General features: G+C 45.3%; 2 protein-coding genes across 3 annotated transcripts; both read left to right on the top strand.

Annotated features, from left to right (window-relative positions):
• The first annotated feature begins 153 nt into the window (after nt 1-153).
• ing4 (inhibitor of growth family, member 4) lies at nt 154-4,279 on the top strand. Its single transcript, XM_019869113.1, has 8 exons — nt 154-265; nt 685-756; nt 1,300-1,466; nt 1,821-1,935; nt 2,010-2,121; nt 2,215-2,359; nt 3,449-3,510; nt 3,625-4,279. Exons 1-8 carry the CDS (start codon nt 229-231, stop codon nt 3,662-3,664), a joined length of 750 nt encoding a protein of 249 aa, XP_019724672.1. The 5' UTR covers nt 154-228; the 3' UTR covers nt 3,665-4,279.
• Nucleotides 4,280-4,745: 466 nt separating this feature from the next.
• Nucleotides 4,746-19,544, top strand: ncapd2 (non-SMC condensin I complex, subunit D2). 2 transcript variants are annotated; one of them, XM_019869145.1, is made up of 32 exons: nt 4,746-4,881; nt 5,213-5,332; nt 5,696-5,771; nt 6,038-6,096; nt 6,181-6,356; nt 6,824-6,966; nt 7,164-7,291; nt 7,596-7,719; nt 8,136-8,283; nt 8,369-8,566; nt 8,641-8,775; nt 8,853-8,940; nt 10,245-10,446; nt 10,511-10,629; nt 11,031-11,231; nt 11,304-11,478; nt 11,648-11,732; nt 11,846-11,982; nt 12,638-12,770; nt 13,234-13,309; nt 13,413-13,619; nt 13,722-13,882; nt 14,320-14,431; nt 14,559-14,682; nt 14,771-14,926; nt 16,319-16,496; nt 16,582-16,676; nt 17,573-17,653; nt 18,165-18,348; nt 18,570-18,738; nt 18,895-19,017; nt 19,322-19,544. In XM_019869145.1, exons 2-32 carry the CDS (start codon nt 5,215-5,217, stop codon nt 19,402-19,404), a joined length of 4,194 nt encoding a protein of 1,397 aa, XP_019724704.1. In that variant the 5' UTR covers nt 4,746-4,881; nt 5,213-5,214; the 3' UTR covers nt 19,405-19,544. The 2 variants fall into 2 exon arrangements, with proteins under 2 accessions (XP_019724704.1, XP_019724706.1); XM_019869147.1 differs by having other exon boundaries at nt 13,413-13,610.
• The last annotated feature ends 74 nt before the right edge of the window (nt 19,545-19,618 follow it).

The raw sequence follows: 19,618 nt of genomic DNA on the forward strand, positions 1-19,618 counted from the left end.
TCGCTAAATCATTGTCATGCCCATCCATTTCAAAGTTAATTGGACTCATACCCGACGACGCGAAATGTGCACGTACATTTAATTCGCATCAAGTAGATACTTGCAATTTTCTAAACGGTGACATTTGCACTTTTAACTGCAATCTTCCATCGGCGTCAGTTTTGTGGAAACAACCAATCAGAGGCGGCCCCCGGCTGACCGGAAGCTGTGTTGTTTACATTTTCCAAGATGGCGGCGGGGATGTATTTGGAGCATTATTTGGACAGTAAGCTTATTAGTCGAGCTACAACACATTTGCGACTTTTTAGAAAGCGCGACAGCCGCAGAATACTTTCTCGTTAATGTGATGTCCAACAAAGGACTGAACGTGAACCTTTGTGTGTTCCTCAACCGTTCGGCGCAGTCCGGCTCTGTCTATTTGCTGGATTGTCGCAGCGCAGTAAAAGCTTAGGGGGAAAATGCATTGAAATGGCGACACACGTTAAACTCCCCGTGTTTAGTCTATCATTACAGCCTTTAAGCATAGACATCCCGGGCCTTGATTATGGTATTTGGTATGAATGAAAAAAAACCGACCTCGTCTCCTTCGGTCTTCAAATGAACGGGAGCGAGCTCGTTTTGCCTGCTTTTTTTGTCTCCATTTTGTGTCAAGATATTTGTAACCCCATTTTTCTGTCACATCAGGCATAGAGAACTTGCCCTTCGAGTTGCAGAGAAACTTCAATTTGATGAGGGATTTAGACCAACGCACAGAAGGTGAGTAGTGAGCGAACGCGGGTTTGATGTGCAAAACGCCGATGCACAATAATAGTTCGGATGTGTACAAATGCACGAGTGCAGTCAGTGAATGAGGTGATTCTTGTCAGCAGCCTCTCACTTACCCACACGCCTTTATTTCTTGCCCATTTTTTCATTTTGTATCATTACAATGTAGCAACAGCAGCAAAATAAATATATTTTTTTTCCATGATAGTTGCGCCATGTTGTTTGTGGCAAAAAAAATACATGTACGTGGTGCTTCAAATTGTTTTTTAAAAATCAATTAGAACACCAACAGCAATTGATTTGCCATTGTCTACTTCAGAGTCTAAATTGTTCAGTGCTGAATGTGAGTTTGAAAGGTTGTTCATATTTATGTGATTTCATTTAAAAAAGTGTGTGTATTTCTATGTGTATATATTTTTCTTCTTTCACTATTTGCTCAATGCATATATTTAAAGAGATTTTTCAGAGATCTACTCATGGACTGCAGCAATGTAATTATTCGGTGTAACTTTAAAAGATCGCTGTCTTCCACAGATCTCAAAGGACAGATAGACTCCCTCGCAAAAGAATACACATCGAATGCTCGCACTCTTTCCTCTGAGCAAAAGCTGTCCATACTGAGGCAAATCCAGCAGTCGTACAGCAAATGCAAAGAGTTTGGCGATGACAAGGTGCAACTGGCCATGCAGACCTACGAGATGGTTCGTATCAGACCGTGATATGTTTCAAAGCGACGATGGTGTATATGCTTTAATGCAGGCGGGTCAAACTCATTTTTGTCGTGGGCCACTTGAGAGTCATGTCTTCCCTCGGTGGGCCGTCATGTCAGCAAAACCCACCAAAATGTTTAACTGTCGCATCGCATTACTTGAGCACAACAAATTCATGGGTTACTAGTTCTGAAATGAGTCAACCATAATAATTTTTTCAATTATTATTCGAGTGAGTGTAAACAAGGTAACAAAAAAAAAAATTGACATGGCGGTCCGGATCTGGTCCCCGGGCCTTGAGTTTGACACATTTTGCTTTAATGTATCACACGCTTTTATGCTTAGGTGGACAAGCACATAAGACGCCTGGACACAGACCTGGCCCGTTTTGAAGCCGACCTGAAGGAAAAACAGATCGAGAGTACGGATTATGATTCCACCTCCAGTAAAGGAAAGAAAGGTTTGTGCTGAATCAATCTGGATGCCTCCTGATGTGCGCCCAGGCAGATAATCGAAGAGGTTGTGTCATTCTAGTGGACACCAGACACAAGGAAAAGAAGACTGCTAAAACGAGATCTAAAGTCAAGAGCTCCGATGAAGACGGCAGTCCCAAGAGTGCCCAGAAGAAAGTCAAACTCCTTCAAACGTATGTTTCCTTTGAGCTGTTAAGCTTTGCTTTTTTGTCACATTTGGCCTTACAAGCCTCTTTCTTTTTTTTTTTTTCTTTTGGTGCCATCAGGGGTGAATTCAACAGCCCCTCCGCCAACTTTGGGAATGTGCACCCATCCGATGTGCTGGACATGCCAGTGGACCCCAACGAGCCCACCTACTGTCTATGCCATCAGGTGTCTTATGGCGAGATGATCGGCTGCGACAACACTGATGTGAGTCGTCTTTTCTTCCAACCTCAAGATCCACAAATTCTTCGGACGTCTGTGTTGTCTGTGGGTGCATTGTCAAGGCGAAGTGTGCAGTTTATGCGAGGGGAAAAAAAAAAGCTGAAAAATGTAGCCTTGCTTGACATCCAAAGAAGATTGTAATTGTGGTATTGAACATAAGACTTTTCTAGTTGCACATTTTTATCTAGCCAAATAAAATGAAGACATTTTGGAAATGTCTTCATTTGATGACTCGCGGCTGGGTTGAGTATTATTAAACCTAAAATGTCACTTCAGGCATTATAATATAAATATTGTAAATTATGAAATTGGGGATGCACCGATAATTTTTTTTTTTTTTTAAACTCCAGACCGTGTACTTTTGTTTGAGTCTTAGTCTAAACATTTGGCGCACTGTGGAAAAGAATTACCGTACATAGATAAGAGACGAAGAAGAATGTAGAGCCCAAATATAACCAATTAGGAAAATGGATGCCACGGTACCTCAGTGACGACTGCAAAATAAAGTGAGTGGCGGGAAAAAAAAATCCAAGCATACCGTATCGGCACCGATACCGAGATTGGTATCGGTGCATCTCTATGTATTTAAAAAAAATAAAAAGGCAGCTTGCAACGTCAGGTTCGGCATATCTGCTTCACATTTTTGAGTCTCTGTGATGAGTTCACGTGTTCTACGGTTGCTTGTGTGAGTACTTCCAAATCCTCTCACATTACAAAGAATTTTGGTCAATTGAAGATTCCGAATGGCCAGTCGGCGTGAGTGTGACTTTTGTCTGTTAAACCCCAAATAATTTATGTTGTTAGTTGACAAGAGACTATAAATTCGGGAAATGTGTCATCATGTTTGTGGCCCGTTGTTATGATTTCATCTGTAAGCAAATAGCTTTTCTCTGAAAGAATATGGTAAATGTCAAAAAAATAAGGAAAAATGGGAATCGATAAGGTCACCAATGACACACTGAGTGATTTATTACTCAGACCACGCGCATAAACGCTGTCTCCTGGATACAATTGATAGTGTGTGAGTTGAATTTATCACCGGATTACACTAAAGTAGCATCTTTTTGTCTCCAGTGCTCCATTGAGTGGTTCCATTTTGCGTGTGTGGGTCTGACAACCAAACCACGAGGCAAATGGTAAAAAAACAAACAAACAAACAAACATGCAATTCAAAATTTTCTGACCATTCCTGTCTCCCCTACTTGCATAGTTACGTACTTGCAATCCAAGTGTCTGTTTTCTTCACACAGGTATTGTCCACGCTGCTCTCAAGACAGAAAGAGAAAATGAAATGTTTGTACCGGAACAGACACTAATCTGTTGTGAGGGGGGGATTCTTCATGGATTAGTACATTTCTTTTGTTTTTCATCTTCCTTAACATGTGGTGCTCGCCTCCCCCCCCCCTTTTTTTTTGTATTTGCCTTGTTTTGATGCTGTGTGTAAAGAATTTATGGTTTCAGGTGTATTTAAAAGCTGTTTTTTTTTCTCTTAGTTACATTGGTGCTCTTATAGATTTTTTTGAAACGTTTTGTTTAAATAATAAACACTACAACTGCCCCGAAATTGCATAATGGTTTCAATCTGCATGGTACTACTACTATTGAAACGCGAAAAGTATTTTCTCTGAAAACAATGTGGCCATTTATCTTTTTCCTTTGTTGTATAGTTCCTGTTTTTATGCCACGGAGAACAAATTTGACCCATATTTTCCAGGTAAGAGGACAAAAATACGGCATCCTGAAGGCATAAGTCATCTCTTTGGTAGTGATGATTTTATTTTAGCATCTTTGATCGAGTGTGAGGCATGTTGTGAAAACTATTGTCATCGATGTAGCTGGAACATTGGTACAAGGGGGAGGGTGTGACTGTGTTATCAATCATTTGAATACAGCTACTACCTCAAACTTGTCTGTTGCGTGTTTTTTATGGCTTCTCATTACTACCCAGTTCTGTGGTACATTCACATAAAAGTGCTCCATCTTCAGAATTTTCTGCTTTTTGGTTTGTTACTTTGCCAAATGTATTTTTTCAAGCCATGTTTTAAAAATTAGTGTGTACACACAAGTCGAGGTTATCCACTGTGTTGAATTAAGTGGCTAAAACCATGGAAGAACGTGATCGAAGTGGATGTGGCAAAGCAATAAGAGTGTATAGTAATTTTACCAAATGGAATATGGATAGATATGTTATTCAGTAGAAAATTGATATTCAGAAATTAAGATTGACGCATATATTAAAAAGGTGTTCACATTAAATCGAAGTCGTTTCGTCAGTTTACTGTAAACATTCACCAGTAGGTGGCGCTGTTGTGTGTCCTTTTTAAAACGTTCGAAGTAACGTCGCGTATGTATGACGTAACTTAAGCCCTGACGATTTGGCGCGATGTGCTAGAAATTTGAAAATCCGAGAGCGGTTTCACAGTTTGCTAAGTGTGGACCAAAACATTATTAAAAACATTCGTCTGCTCCCGTCGACATCGCGGTGAACGGGACAGCGAATTTCAAAGGTAAGTCAGATGTGTAAAACTTACACAGCGAGTCTTTCGTCCAATAACAATGAATTGAATGCATTTACCAGTAATGTCGCCACTGCAGACGTGGCTAAATGCTAGTTAGCATGCCTGGTTCACGAACAGCGCCGATAACTTGTTTTGAAAATACTTTTGGTGAAATGCACTTCTCAAGCTTTTCCTTCAGTTACGTTTTTACCCCATTATTGCTTTTTTTCTGTTGAGTCATTCAAAGAACGACAAGTTCAAGAGCGAGAACAAAGAAATGTGGTTTCCAGTGGTAACGTGAGCCTTAGCTTTGACGCAATTTTTTTATTTTCTTCCACAGGCATGTCGTGGGACTTTTTTGTGCCCGTGTGCGTGGGTGACCTGGTCAAGACCGGGGGGGTAAACCAGTACGTCGTGCAAGATGTGCTTTCCCCAAAACAACTACCGTCCCATCTTCACAGTGAGTGGTCATCTTCGTAAGGTTGTGCTTTATAATCATTCTGTCAAATCCTACTGCCTCGGCGCTATGAACTAAATAAATGCTTTGTAACCGTATTGTAATCACTGTGTCCTATTAAATTGCTGCAGACATCACTTTATGTCCAGTGTCTAATGGGATATATATTGCTTTTCAAGATGCACTGTATGCCCTATATTAGGGTCTCAATGTATCTTGAGACTCTAATATAGGGCATACTCACTACTGGAACAGCAGTACAAAATGGCAAACGCACTATGTAGTGATAGGCAAGCAGCGATTCTCATGACAGCCTAATGTGTAAAGATGTTCTCAATCTTATATTTTTGCCTCTGTTTAACTCAGAATTCAAGACTGCATTGAGAAGTCAAGGCCCTTTGTGCATCCTGGAACACTTTGACACAGCCTACAGTGTATTACAGTAAGTGATGGTTTCAATGAACTGCACTGATCTTTGCAATCGGATGCGGTGACCCTCGACTGTTTGCTTGGAATCAGCACAGCCGGCCGCAAATTATTAGCTCCCCAAAGAAGGAGTTGTAATTGCGTGTACATGCCAAAAGATGAAAGCAAAGCAGTTAACAGAGAGACTGTAAAGCACCATGCATCAGGATTGTACACAACCATGATTCCATGTTACATACGTGACTGTTTATTAACCGTACAAGTTGGTGTTGACTTTTAAAGGCATTCCAACTCTGTGGAGCTGGGTGTGAAAGAGGACACTCTGGATTTGCTGGTGCAAGGTTAGAATTGTTCACGTTGAAGGTTTTAAATGTTTCGACTAAAAGACTGGCCGGTGGTACATTTCTTGTTTGTTTTTGTTGCAGTTGTCAGCAGCCTGTCAACCTCCCTCCCCTCATTGCTCATCTCTACCTCGGTCTCTGCAGCGGAGCGAAAAGAGAATCTCAATGCTGTGAAAATGAGCGTCTTCTTGCTCTGCAAAATCACAGAGAGTCTTGAAAGTGACTCTTATAGGCAGAGCTTCATCGCAGCACCTGGCAAGGTAAGACTTGGACAAATGCTTTTCAGGAAGTTATTTTTTATTTTATTTATTTTTAATGTGTGCAAATGCCCAGTGATGAAGCCACGGCAGTAGGGTGATCTGTCATGCCAGGGATTATGATCACTTGCTTTCTGTTTGATGGGTAATCTTGGTTGTGTCATAGTTATATTTCACTCCTGTAAGGGCCCACCTACACTAAAGACTGACGCTGCTTCTATAACTTCTGTCCTCCTCAGAGTAATGGGATGGGACAGGTAGGAGTTGTCAAACAATGTGTGCATGTCTGTCTGTTTTTGTGCGTGTGTGATGTATGAGTTTATACGTAGCAGTTGGCAAGAGGATATAGTCTCTTTAGAGGGTTTGGCAGGCATGAGCTACAGTCTTTGGTAATCTGAGGGCATTTGGACGACTACAAATTTGCCTTTTGTCCCATGTGATACACTGAAGTCGTTGCACTCTTTGCTCAGAGTGGCAAAAAGGCCAAAACAGGTGAGGGACTCCAGCAGTGGGACAATGAGCGGGAGCGAGTTCTTCAGGCCCTCGGGCAGCTCATCCAGTTGGACATCCGCTCCCTCTGGAATCTTTCTCTTGTTGAAGAAGAGTTCACCAGGTACTTAATGGCATAGTTTGCCCTAACAAATACATACAATGGCTCGTTTTGCCACCTCAATTTGAATAATAAAAGCAGTACCGACCAATGCTAATTGATGTCGCGCTCAGGTTGTGACTGTGCAAAGCTGTAGGTTGTGGTGCAGATGTTTTCTCCAAATACTGTCCAAGTTCCTCATTGTCTTTTCCTTTCCTTAGCTGCGTGACTTGCTGTTGCTACAAGCTACTTGAGAATCCGACCATCGGCCACGTCAAGAGCAAACCCACCAGGGAGGGAATCATCCATCTTCTCGGCTTGCTGATCAAGAAGTACAATCACCTCCTCGGTAAGGCTCAGAATTATCCAAGCAAGCCTACATTGTTGAAATACGGCGACATGGAAATGTTTTGTAAGTGGCTCTGTCAAGATACGCTGCCACTTGAGTGAATTGGAAATAAAACAGCGCCGCACTCAGCGATGCGCTTTAAGCGGTTTGTTCAACAGGGACAAGCCGTTTTAAAAAAAAAATTAAAACACTGGCAAGTAGCATGGAGCAGATGTTAACATGCATGCTACATGGCCAGTCAGAGCAATGCACACTTGTTTGCGTTGGGATAACCTTGGTGCGTTTTTAATCTTCTGCCCAACAGGTGCAAGTGTAAAGGTGATTCAGCTGCTGCAACACTTTGAACAGTTGTCATCGGTGTTTGCTCAGGCTGTGTCTGTGTGGAGCACTGAATATGGTGTCAGGGCCATCATCGGGGAAGTCATAAGGTTAGTTTGCATACTTTGCTCCAACTAACGATTATTTTAATCGTCGATGACTTGGGTTTAAAAAAAAACATTTTCCACTGCTATATTAAAAAACATGATTATTTATTATTTTTTTGATCCAGTGCCGCTTGGTAAATATATTAGGAATGTCGCAACATACCCCCCCCCCTTCTCTCTCTCTCTCTCTCTCTCTTTTCCACTCTTTCTTTATGTTCCAGTGCGTTTCATAACATTGTTTTGTTTTTTTTTTTATTACAAAGCACCCGTGAGGATATTTATGTCCATGTCCATTTTGCTTGAAATAGCCTTTCAGTTTTGAACCGGGGTCCAAGTATTTGTTTATAAGTGTCTGCCTTTCGGTTAAACTAATGAACAATATATATACTTTTTTTCCCCGCTTTCTCTTCCCTCTTCAGAGAGATTGGCCAGAAGTCAAGTGAGGAGCTTGCAAGGGAGGGGTCAGGGGTCAAAGCATTTTCATCTTTCCTGTCTGAACTCAGTGCACTTGTACCCGAGTTAATGATCCCCAACATCAGTGTACTTATCACCCACCTGGAAGGAGAGGTATTTCACATTTTTAACACCTCCATCCTCCCGACCGCCATTTCTCCCTTCTGAAGACTTCTACGTTTGTCTCACTGTCGTCTAGAGCCACACAATGCGCGTGGCCGTGTGCGAGGTCCTGGGGGACATCCTGGTGCGCGTCCTGTGCGGAGACGGACTGGAAGAGTCCGGCAAAGCCGACCGCGACCGCTTCTTCGACACCGTGCAGGAGCACCTGCACGACACGCACTCTTACGTCAGGGCGCGCGTCTTGCAGGTGTACACGCGCATTGTCAACAGCAAAGTAAGCTCCCCGAGTCTTGAAAATTCATCTTGTGACGTTGAGTTTACTGACTTGGCGCCCTTTCCCGTGCTTAGGCCTTGCCACTGTGTCGGTACAGTGAGGTGATGGGCCTCGCCGTGGGCAGACTGATGGACAAATCCGTCAATGTGGTCAAGAGCGCCATCCAGCTGCTGGCAGCCTTCATTGAGCACAACCCTTACAGTTGCAAGGTAACCCCAGTCAGAAGAATTTACAATCCCTCCCTTTCACTCTCTCAAAACGTCACGGAAGTCTTTGTGACTTTCAGTTGAGCAGCGCCGATCTGAAAAAACCTCTGGAGAAAGAGACGGCGAAGCTGAGAGAGATGAAAGAGAAGCTGCACGGAGGCGCGCCAGGTGAGCGTCACTCTTGTTGATTGAGGACTCTTCTTTCCTCGTGTGGTCTCGGCCCGGTTGCCCGATGATGAAACCAAGGCGAATACGAGCTGAGTGAACAACAGCTGGCTGCTTTTTGCCTCAACTGGCGGGTAATCTTGGCAGTGTAAGGGAGCCTTGTTGCTCTGCTGTAAGGGCCCACCGACAGTAACCCGGCTCCACCACTCGTTCTCCTGTGAAAGTTACATTGGAGCAATTTTGTGGATGAAGCCCACAGTTTGTGTGTGTGTGTGCGTGTGTGCGTGTGTGCGTGCGTGTGTGTGTGTGTGCGTGTGTGTGTGTGTGTGTGGGTGGGTGTGTGGGTGTGGGTGTGGGTGTGGGTGTGGGGAGAGGTACCTGAAGTTCGCCCAGCTGTTTTCACTGTTCGGTCAGCAATGAGTTGCGTCTTTGGTAATCTGAGGGCCAAATACCGGTTGCATTTTACCTCAACACAGCAGGGCATGCGCCGAAGTATCTCCTTGTGATCACATTTCTCCCATCTCACTTTTAAAAAACACAGCGCTCGCCCTCCGGGTGCCCATACGTCATCCGACTTCTTTGTTCGGCCGCAAGAATTTACTTTTGATGAGCCTGACGCAATGCTTCCGCTTTTAGCCGCATCAAATGTCTCGGACGCATTCACTAAGTGCTTTGAGTCATAAAGTTACACCTGTTTCCCAGCTCAACGGAACCCATTCAAGTTTGTGTGGGTTCATTAATGTGAGTGTAGTGGGTTGTTCTTCAGAAAGCCTTTCAATATAATTGGAAAGGCTTCGTAAAGACCACAATTCCACATATATCGTACAACAAGATGAAAAGCGCTGGTGCGCCGGAACGTGACAAAGTAAGAGCAAATGAGGGCACCGCACAGTTTTACGTGGTTGGCTTCAAGAACAAGGACTTTCTAATTTCAAAGTTACCCCACTACAACTTTTTTTTTTTTTGGTATATTTTCTGCAATGCCCTTGCATGTGGGAAAGGAAAGCCAGAGTCTACAAACAGAACTCAAATACACTCTTAGTATACTGTCAAAGAAGCTGCTACAAATCTTGCCCGGACATTCCTTGGCGCGCTGTTTCCTGCCTCTTAAAGGCACATGCATATTCAGACACTACTGTCATATGCATACTGGATTTTCTATCGAAATAATTTGGAAGCATGTGGTGGGGACTTTTTTTTTTTTTTTTTTTATAAGGTGTTCAGAAAGTGTGGGAGGGGTAAAATTAAATTTTAAAAAAATGTGGTATGGGTCTGGAACATGTCGCCATGTCCACTTGTCTCTGCAGTGATTAAAGCGTCCGAGCTGTGGGCCGCCATGGAGCCTGAACTGCGCATCACTGTCGACACCGAGCTGGAGCGCTCGGGTGATTCTGAGAAGGGCCAGCATGAGGAGGGGGAGGAGGCGGATGTAAAGGAAGTAAACGAGATGGAGGATTGTAGGGCGACAGCAGTGATGATTGCTCAGTACCTGCGAGTCAACAAGTACAGGTAAGCGCCAAGGTCGCCACTGGCACAACATTTATGGGTGACCGTTTTCTTCTCGCTTGTGCAGGAATGCTGTGCGTCTTTGTATTAAGGCCCTCAGCCGTTTCCCCGAATCGGAGATGTTTGCCGCCGTGTCCGCTCTCACCGCAGAGACTCTAATGGACACGCTGGCCCGTCTTTTCAAAGGTGAACCCTTCATTCACTTCACTTTGTGCGTCACTCAGCACAAATGCTCTCGGCTTCTGAACTCTGTTAAAATTCCGTTCCCGTGTGTCATTATAGTCAGAGGACGTTCCTTTGACATCTTTTTATGTTACTTAATTATAATTGACGAGTTCATAATAGAAATGGCATTTTGAGCATGTCAGAAAGCAGCCTCTATGACAATGACGCTGTACTGTAACCAAGGATTGGACAACTCAAACGTTGGAGGGGGCAGGGGTCACACAGGACCACACACTTCCTAACCAACCTTATGACAAAATTGTCATTTTAAATATGGACAAACTAAGTGAATATCTCCAGATGATAACCTAAAAAAAAATCCTGAAATTTTGACACAAACATTTTTTCGTCCCTCTCTTTAGGCTCTGATGAGGACACCCCTGAGCACAGTCAAAACTTGCCTCCCACGCCACAGAAAGAAGGAGAGAAGGAGGCGGACGATGCGGAGCGGAAGAAGCAGGAGATGTTGGTGCAGTACCTCCGAGATACGGAAACCTTCGCCCTTCAAGTGGAGAGAGCCATCTCTGTCATTAACGCCATGCTGTACTGGAAAACAACTTCAGGTTGAATGTCTTCAAGTGTTTTCAAGAGTTGCAAGTGCTCGTGTCTGATACGTGTGTTGATTTTATTGTTAGTGGTCCAGGAGGCGGTGCAGTTTTGCGTTACAGTCTGCGAATTTGGCGTCGCCAACTCTCTCAGTGGTGTGCGGAAGATGTTGCCTCTGGTTTGGTCGACTGACTCGGCCATCAAAGATGCTGTCGTCCAGGCCTACCGGCGCCTCTATCTCAACCCCAAAGGAGACACCATCAGGTCCAGACAACACTTTTACCGCCAGTAACATAGAAGCATCTTTACCCTCGTGGACCTCTGTACTTTAAAAAAAAATTAAATTACCCTGGGCAAGCGTCTCCCTGTGTCAATTTACTTTTAGCCGAGTAGCTAAATCTAGCGTAAAACTAATCTTCTTTTATCCCTCCAGGATGAAAGCTCAGACTCTTGTGGACAGTCTGTCGGAACTGATGGTGGATGCATCTCTGGGAACAATTCAGTGTCTGGAGGAAATAGTGAGTGGTTCTTTCGTGACCGTACGTCGATGCGGAATGATAATCAGGCCTATCGTGCTCTTTGATGCTAATTTAGTCACCCAACCGCGAAACTTCCAACGATGTCCCCGTAGGTGCAGGAGTTCTTTGGTAGCGGCAACAGTCTGGAGTCGACCGTGGTGCAGGTTCTGTGGGAAAGGTTTACTGGCAAAACCGAAAGCTCGCCTTTGTACAGGCGAGCGGCTGTGCTCCTACTGGGCATGGCTGCACGGTGAGACGACAACTTCTTTCGGGTCACTTGCACACTTTGCAAAGAGGAGAATGCTCACAGTTTGCCATCAAGTTTTGGTTCAGGAACAGCATGCCAACCTGCCAGGGTGGGGGGGGGGGGTTGCGCCAAGAGGAAACATGTCAATTAGATCTAGTTTGTACATAAATATACATCTTATGACAATCGTGCCAAGCCGCGATCCTGAAAATGTTGCTCCTGCGTCATCCGGCAAATCATCTCATTTGTAACAACACTCTGATCATCAGTTGCTTTTCTGTGCGATCGCAGCCGCAACCAAATACATCGAAATGCTGCCAGTGCATTTCTCTGAATATATACATACGTCTGTATATATATTTTTAGTGTTTCGCGCTCAAAGACTTCCATCGCTTCGGGGAAGAGTGAGCGAGAGTAAAGCGAGACGATCTGACGTCCGCCCACACCGCTGCCTGACTTCATCCAGCCGGCAGCATTCACAAGCATTAAACCTCACGCGTTTTCTTCTATAACCCGGCTTCCCACGTACATTTTCCGGCCGGCGGCTGCACATCGGCTAGGCCGCCTCACAGCGCTTGAGTTAATGTAGGCCATACGTTTGCATAATAGCGTACGCTTTGCCCGCATGTCCTCGCTGCATGGATGTGTTTGTAAACAGGGCAGAAAGGGAGGTGGTCCTCAGCAATCTGGACACGCTTTGTTCTGTGGCGCTGGGAGAAAAAGTGACGGAGGACTTTCTTCTGGCAAGAGACACCGTGATCGCCATCTGCAGCATCACCGATCATGTTAGGGTAAGCCGTATTGTTACACAAGAGAAGAGCCAACACCAAGCCTCTCAATTCCTACTATTGCCCAGCTTTACGTTTGCAGATATTCAGAGTACTGACCTATTGGGAGCCGCACACACCTCTCACTGTGCACATAGCTGTAGATGAGTCCAATCATAATAAGATGGCAGGTTTTATTACAGCTAATTCGTGGAATTTTGCTTATGTGGTAAGGGGTGGAGGAAAAACTTAGGAGTGCTAGGGGGAAAAATGACTGCACTTTTGGAAACGGTGTCCCAATTTTACTCTTAATCAGCATTAAAAAAAAAATCGAACTGACCCTCCCCTCCAAAAAAAAAAACACATTCCCGGTAATACATTTAAAATTCGTGAAGTAAATGCACACTATTTTATTACTTTATTTAATGAGATACTGATATAACGAGACTGCTACAATGTTAATAAAACACAATGTTTCTTTCATTAGCAATCAAGAGGTGCCCCATTCAGACTCCCTCAAGAACATCAGCTCTTTACCCGCCTCACACAAGCAATTGCTGAAGGTATCGAAAGGTTTTTTTTTTCCTTTTTGAGAGTTGTGCTGAGTGTGTTTGTTTTTTCGGTCCGTTTTATATGCTGCCCGTGGGTGTTTTTTTTTTTTTCCAGGTGCCATGATGGAGGACCCACACTGGCAGAGTTTCATGGAGCAAGCCGTCCGTCTCACCTACTTTCTGGCCGAATCCCCTGACCAGCTGTGCTCCCGGTTGATCCAACGCACCGCTAGACTCCTGCTGGATCAAATTTCCCAAGGCGCCGAGGTTAATAAGGATGTCGATCAACCACAAGAGGGATCTCAAGAGTCTGGTGAGCAAGGTAAACGACAACTCTCATTGATGAGTGCTTGTTCCCCCAACGCCCACCCCCCTCCCCCCCAGCACCACACTCTTGCTTGACACCTGCTCTCCTCTCCCGCAGTGAATTGTGTGTGCCTGGCTCAGCTGTTGGCCCTGTGTGGCAGCGTGGCCTTCTGGCAGGTGGCTCACCTCGAGCGCAGCGTGAGCGGTGAGCTGCGGAGGCGGCGATTCGAGACTGAAGAGAGAGAGGAGAAAGAAAAGGGTCCATCCAGCAAAGCAAAGGTGCGCCATGACTGCTGCGTGTACGAGTCGAGCACGCGACATTTTGGCGGTTATACCTGGTTCAGAATCGGCACCTCTGATTTTTATTTTTTTCAATGACTGATTATTTTTATTTATTATTGCATATATATATATACATATATATATGTGTATTTTTTTTTTGACTGAGCTTTTTTGAAGGTGAACAAATTCTGTACTAGACCTTTTGATAACAACAAAAAAAAGTTTCAGTCTTTACCTCACCCCTGGTACCTCCGCCGTCTTTAAGACATTGACAGACAAAAGCAGCATTTATATTTGTGGGGTCCAAAGCAATGAAAACAATCTCCAAATGAACTACCAGCAGTTTTGGTCTGAAATCTGTGTGATGAAGTGTCAAGCTTTGAGCTTGTCGATACCCAAAATGGTTCCGTCAACCTTGAATTTTTTTGCAACAGCTAACGGCAAATGAGAGCGCAATGGAGGAGGAGCTCGGCTTGGTCGGCGCCTCTGCGGAAGACACGGAGGCCGAGCTCATCAGGAAGATCTGCGAAACGGAATTACTGGCCGGTAACGACTGCATCCGATCGTCTCCTTTTGTGTCCTGGATTTAGCCACTCATTAAATGCACGCCGCTGTGTTGACATACTAACGGTGCGTTTTGCTTGCACCCCACCCGCCATATTGTCTCCTGAAGAGGAGAACCTGCTGAGTGCATTCCTTCCCTTGCTGGTGAAAGTCTGCAGCTCCCCTGGACACTATTCCCACCCTCAGCTCACCGCAGCTGCCTGTCTGGCCCTGTCACAGTACATGATGATTAGGTAAGCGCAGCGCCTGCTGTTTTGTTCTCTCAAAACGAAAATGCCAATTATGAGCATGATCATTGGTGTTTTCCTTCTCTTCCTCCAGCCCATCGGTTTGTGAGGAGAATGCCCGTCTCATGTTTACAGTGCTGGAGCGCTCGACTCTCCCTGTCGTCAGGGCCAATGCCATCATTGCCCTGGGAGACCTCACTGTCCGCTTCCCTAACATATTGGAGCCCTGGACCCAGAATTTATACGCCAGGTAAAGTCCCGATGTCTCAAAAACCACATGTTGCTGTCGTTCCAATTAACCCCCGGAAACATTCATTTGTCACGGTTACAGGCCCGCTGTGGGATCTTACAGAATAGAACACCAGATGGCTAAGCTGCGCTGGCGGTGGTGCTGATTGTCTTCTTGAACAATTACTTTGGGGGGTGGGGGGGGGCAATGCCTCAAGTGTGTCATCCCTCTCAGCGCCTTGCCACTATCAATACACTCCACTGAATCGCAATGAGCAGAAGTTTACTTCTTCCATTTGTAACTAACTTGCGATGGCTGCGTGGTCAAGCTCATATATGGTCGCTATGGCAACAAGGCCAGCACTTTATGAAGTGTGGGTTGTGGCGCTGTAGACAAGGTCTTGTCTCATCAAGCGTTTAATTAATAGCATGTAACAGATTGTGGCCGGTCACTCTGGTGTAATTATGCAGAGTGGCTGAGAAAGTAGGAAGGAAATGAAATGTTTTATACTCGTGTCAAGAACTTGACATTAAAAACACTTTAATGGAGACAAAAGTAAAAGCCGGTGCCCTACGGCCAACTTAGAAGCTGGCGTTCCATTTGAAGTTTAATTACAATGCGCATGTTTAGGTGTTGGGGAATTGTCAAACAGTCACTTCCTTTCTCCTGCCTCATTGCCCTCCCAGTGTTTCCTACCTGATAAGGTCCTCCCCCTCTCTAATTGTCTCCCACACAAACACCTCCACTCTCCTCGAAGCTGCTGCCGCCTTGGGGCCTTCAGATAAGCGTATTAAGAATTAATTACGCCGTTCATTGCCGCGCTAAGCCCCTGCACTGGCATGAGCAAGTGCCGTGTACGCGTTTCTCATCTTCTGCCAGAAATCCATAAATGAGGAACGGCTAATGAGTTTCTTTTGTGGTGTGAGTTTGACTGAGGCAAACTTTTTAGATTATCTCTCCCAAAAACAATCATATTGGGATGGCATCCAGCTCACCCGCGACTCATTTCTGTGATAGTTTGGTCTTGTCATTATGTACAAGCAAGCAGAACACATGAAACCCTGAAGTGATGAAGATTTGAAATTTGAAGTCATACATGTACCTGTTTGACAGGACTTGTTGAATTTAAATGACTGCCAAATGCATGATCTGGGTGAAATGGTTTGATACTCATTTCTGACCCTGCATGTACATGTTAATCCCCCCCATCAAAGATTTGAACTCTCGTTGCAACTGGTGGAATCATCACTCCTTGGCACTCCACCAAAACGAATTTAGAACATCTTTTTAGGATGCGTACCCGTCAGCGACGTCCGCGCTAAAATGACCGCCCTCCACCGATGGCAACGTTGGCAATATCGCGTTTGCCGGAGGGTTGTCTCGTTATGCTAATGTGACATCCTCCTCTCGCAGGCTCAGTGACGAGGTCCCCTCGGTGAGGCAGACGGCCGTGACAGTGCTGACTCAATTGGTGCTTAAGGACGTGCTGAAGGTCAAAGGGCAAGTCAGCGAGGTGGCCGTGCTGCTAATTGACCCTGAGCCGCACATCGCCAGCCTGGCCCTCAACTTCTTCAACGAGCTGGCCTCCAAGGTGCGCGCTCCCACACGTTGGAGTTTCGAATGAAAATAATTGGGTTTGCGCTCACTGCGACATGCCAATCATCTCCCACCATCAGGACAACGCAATTTACAACCTGCTTCCGGACATCATCAGTCGTCTGTCTGACCCAGACAGGGGCATGAGCCCAGAGGACTTCAACACCGTCATGAAGTAGGTTGGCTGCATGATGACTTGTCAGATTCTTGAGTATTTAAGGCAGCGGTGGGCAAGTCATTTTCCATAAGGGGCCAAATGAGAAACTGAATTGGTAAAAAAAAAATAAATAAAATTAGCCATATAATATTCCTCCTCTTTTCATATTAAGTCAGGCTATTGTCCTGACCCAAAGAAATTCTAAACCATGGTGAAGACGGGTGAGGAGGACATAAACCGCTTGTCTTGTTCAGAATAAGAATACATCAGTGTTTCAGCTGAGCATCGCCGGAGAAATCACGAGCTGCAGTCCTTACGACAATCAAACGAACGCGTACTGTTTGGCTGAAGACGTGAGGTAAATTTAGACTGCAGAAGAGGGAGAATTTAAGATCTTTAATTAAAAAAATTCAACCCAAGATACACAATCCCAGAGCGAAAATCTTTTTCGGCAACCTATTGCGTGACTGCTAGCTTATTGGCAGACCTCCGAGTCCTGTGACCCCGTCGGTTCATTAAAATAGGCAGCGAATGGGCGCTACAAAACTCCTGCCTTGAAACCGGCTATTTTCCTGAGTATTACACAGGAAAAAAATATTGGCAATAGTTTAAGCGACTATTGACATTTGCATGAGCACGAACAAGTGTGTGGAACAACACATGTTGTTCATAGATGTTGCTTCCGAGTCTGTACCCGTATTTTTACATTTTAGGAAAAACTTGGGGATTTTTTTTTTTTTTTTTAGTTTGTTTATATTTCAACCTGCGTCACTTTTGCACTGCATTCGATGTCTACAATGTCCGAAATGCAGACACCACATTAAAGTAAAAAATGACAAAAACGGGCGTGTTTTATCCACGACGACAATTTGCTATACATATATTTTATTATGATTAATTATTTTTATTTTTAGACAGCTCTTCTCCTACATCACCAAGGAGAGACAGACCGAGTCTCTGGTGGAGAAACTTTGTCAGCGCTTCAGGACCGCCAGGTGAGAGCGTGGCCATCGTGCTGTGCTTTCTTGTTTTGCCGTCTTTTTGTCTTTTTTGACCGTGCCCTGCCGCGGCCCCATTGTGAGCACGCAGGCGGTGGGCGTGTGCGTAAGTGCGTGTGTGTGTGTGTGTGTGTGTGTGTGTGTGTGTGTGTGAGTGAAGAGGCAAGCTGACATTTAATGCCAGTTCACCTATTAATCACACACTGACAGAGCCTTCACTCATCTTGTCACGGAGGCAGTCATTGCGTGCGGTTGGGGGGAACGGAGGTGGAACAATGGGGGCCGGACCTGTGCCTTGGGTCCACCTCTGACTCATCCCTCATCGAAGGAAGGACATTTTGCATTACTCGCTGGCAAAGTGAATTATAGATGGCAAATGTGATTTGTTCCAAATGCCGGTACAAAGCCGAATCCATGAGTAAAAGATCCCAAACGGTGTTCCATTTGCATAATTTTTCTAAATCAGATTGAGTCCCTCAAATTCATCTATCTTCTCTTCCCTTCGCAGGACAGAGCGTCAGTGGTGCGACTTGGCCGTCTCGCTGTCCCTGCTGTCCATGTGCGAGCGTGGCTTCAAGAGGCTGCAGGAATGCTGGGAATGCTACAGCGACAAGCTGACCGAGCCCGGCGTCTACCAGCCTCTGCTCGCCATCACAGCCAAACTGCGCCGTGGGGCCAAGATCCAGTTCAAGGTGCCGCACTTCAATGCGAGAATCCGTCACCATCGGCTGTTGTGAAAGCACTCCCTAATAAATAGTCGATGAGCAGCGGTGTTTGTCATCCAAATAGTTCCTGTAATTCTGACTTTGCGTCTGCTTTTATGACTGCCACAGGAATGGCACTCCGCCGTACACGGAGGACCCAAAATATGTGGCGTTCGTTTGGCTTTAATGACCGCTGATTTGTGTCACAGGGCCAAGTGGATGACTTTGAGAAGCGACTGACGGCTGTTCACACGCGAGGCCTGGAGAACGTGGAAAGCCCCGAGATGGAGGACGAAAATCAAAAAGAGGGACGAGCCACCGACAAGGCGGCGGCGCGCACGCCGATGCCTGCCAGGGGTCGAGCCAGGTCCAAGAGAGGTCTGTTGCCGAGTCTTCGGCTTGGTCTTGCTCTTTTCATCGATATTCACTGTCATTATTCGGGCTTGGCCGATTTGATTTCATCGGCTGATATTCGCTCTTTTGAAATTGGTCTGACTAATATTTCCGCGTTTGGTGTCTTTTCACGGCATCCAGGTCAGTCAAAGTCATCCGTTTCCAGCCAATGCGAGGACAGCTTCGTGACGCCTCAGAGAACTCGCAAATCCAAGAAGAAGCCCGTCATCACCTTCAGCAGTGATGAAGAGGAGGACGAAGAGGGTGAGTCGACATGACTTGACTTAAACTTAAACCACCCAGCGGTTGTGAACACTTGGGGTTGCTTGAGGTTCTTTTACAACAGCGCGAGATGTTTCACTGCTTTCCATGAAAGGTGTTTACATTTACCAGACTAAGATGTACAATGTGGGCAATTGTTGCGCTGATTTTACTATTAAGCACAAATAATTTCCCGTCGGCGTGATGTCACAAGACACACAAAAAGTGTGGAAGACTCCCAAGATCCAGCAAGATTTCCATCTGTCATCCCCTTATCTTCATCGCGCTCCAATCTTTCTTTCACCAGATGCTGTGCTGACAGAGAGCGAGACCCCCAAAGTCACCACGCCCATTGCCCGCGCATCTCGACGAGCTCGCCTCAGAAACTGAAGTGTTTTTTAACACCCCACCCCCCCTTCCTTTTTTTTTTTTTTTACCTACGTAGGATCGACTGGCATCCGGATAATGTCCCACATAGCATCAAAGATGTCTTGTAATAAACCTGGACCCGATGTGGTTGTTCCAAAACTCCTGTGCAGTGGTTGTCGTCATGTCGCATCACCGTCCAAGCCGTCTGCTGTGTTACTAGCCGAACTTTTTGACC

The sequence above is a fragment of the Hippocampus comes genome, unplaced genomic scaffold (genome assembly GCF_001891065.2).
Source record: "Hippocampus comes isolate QL1 unplaced genomic scaffold, H_comes_QL1_v1.1 scaffold67, whole genome shotgun sequence".
Lineage (NCBI taxonomy): Eukaryota > Metazoa > Chordata > Actinopteri > Syngnathiformes > Syngnathidae > Hippocampus > Hippocampus comes.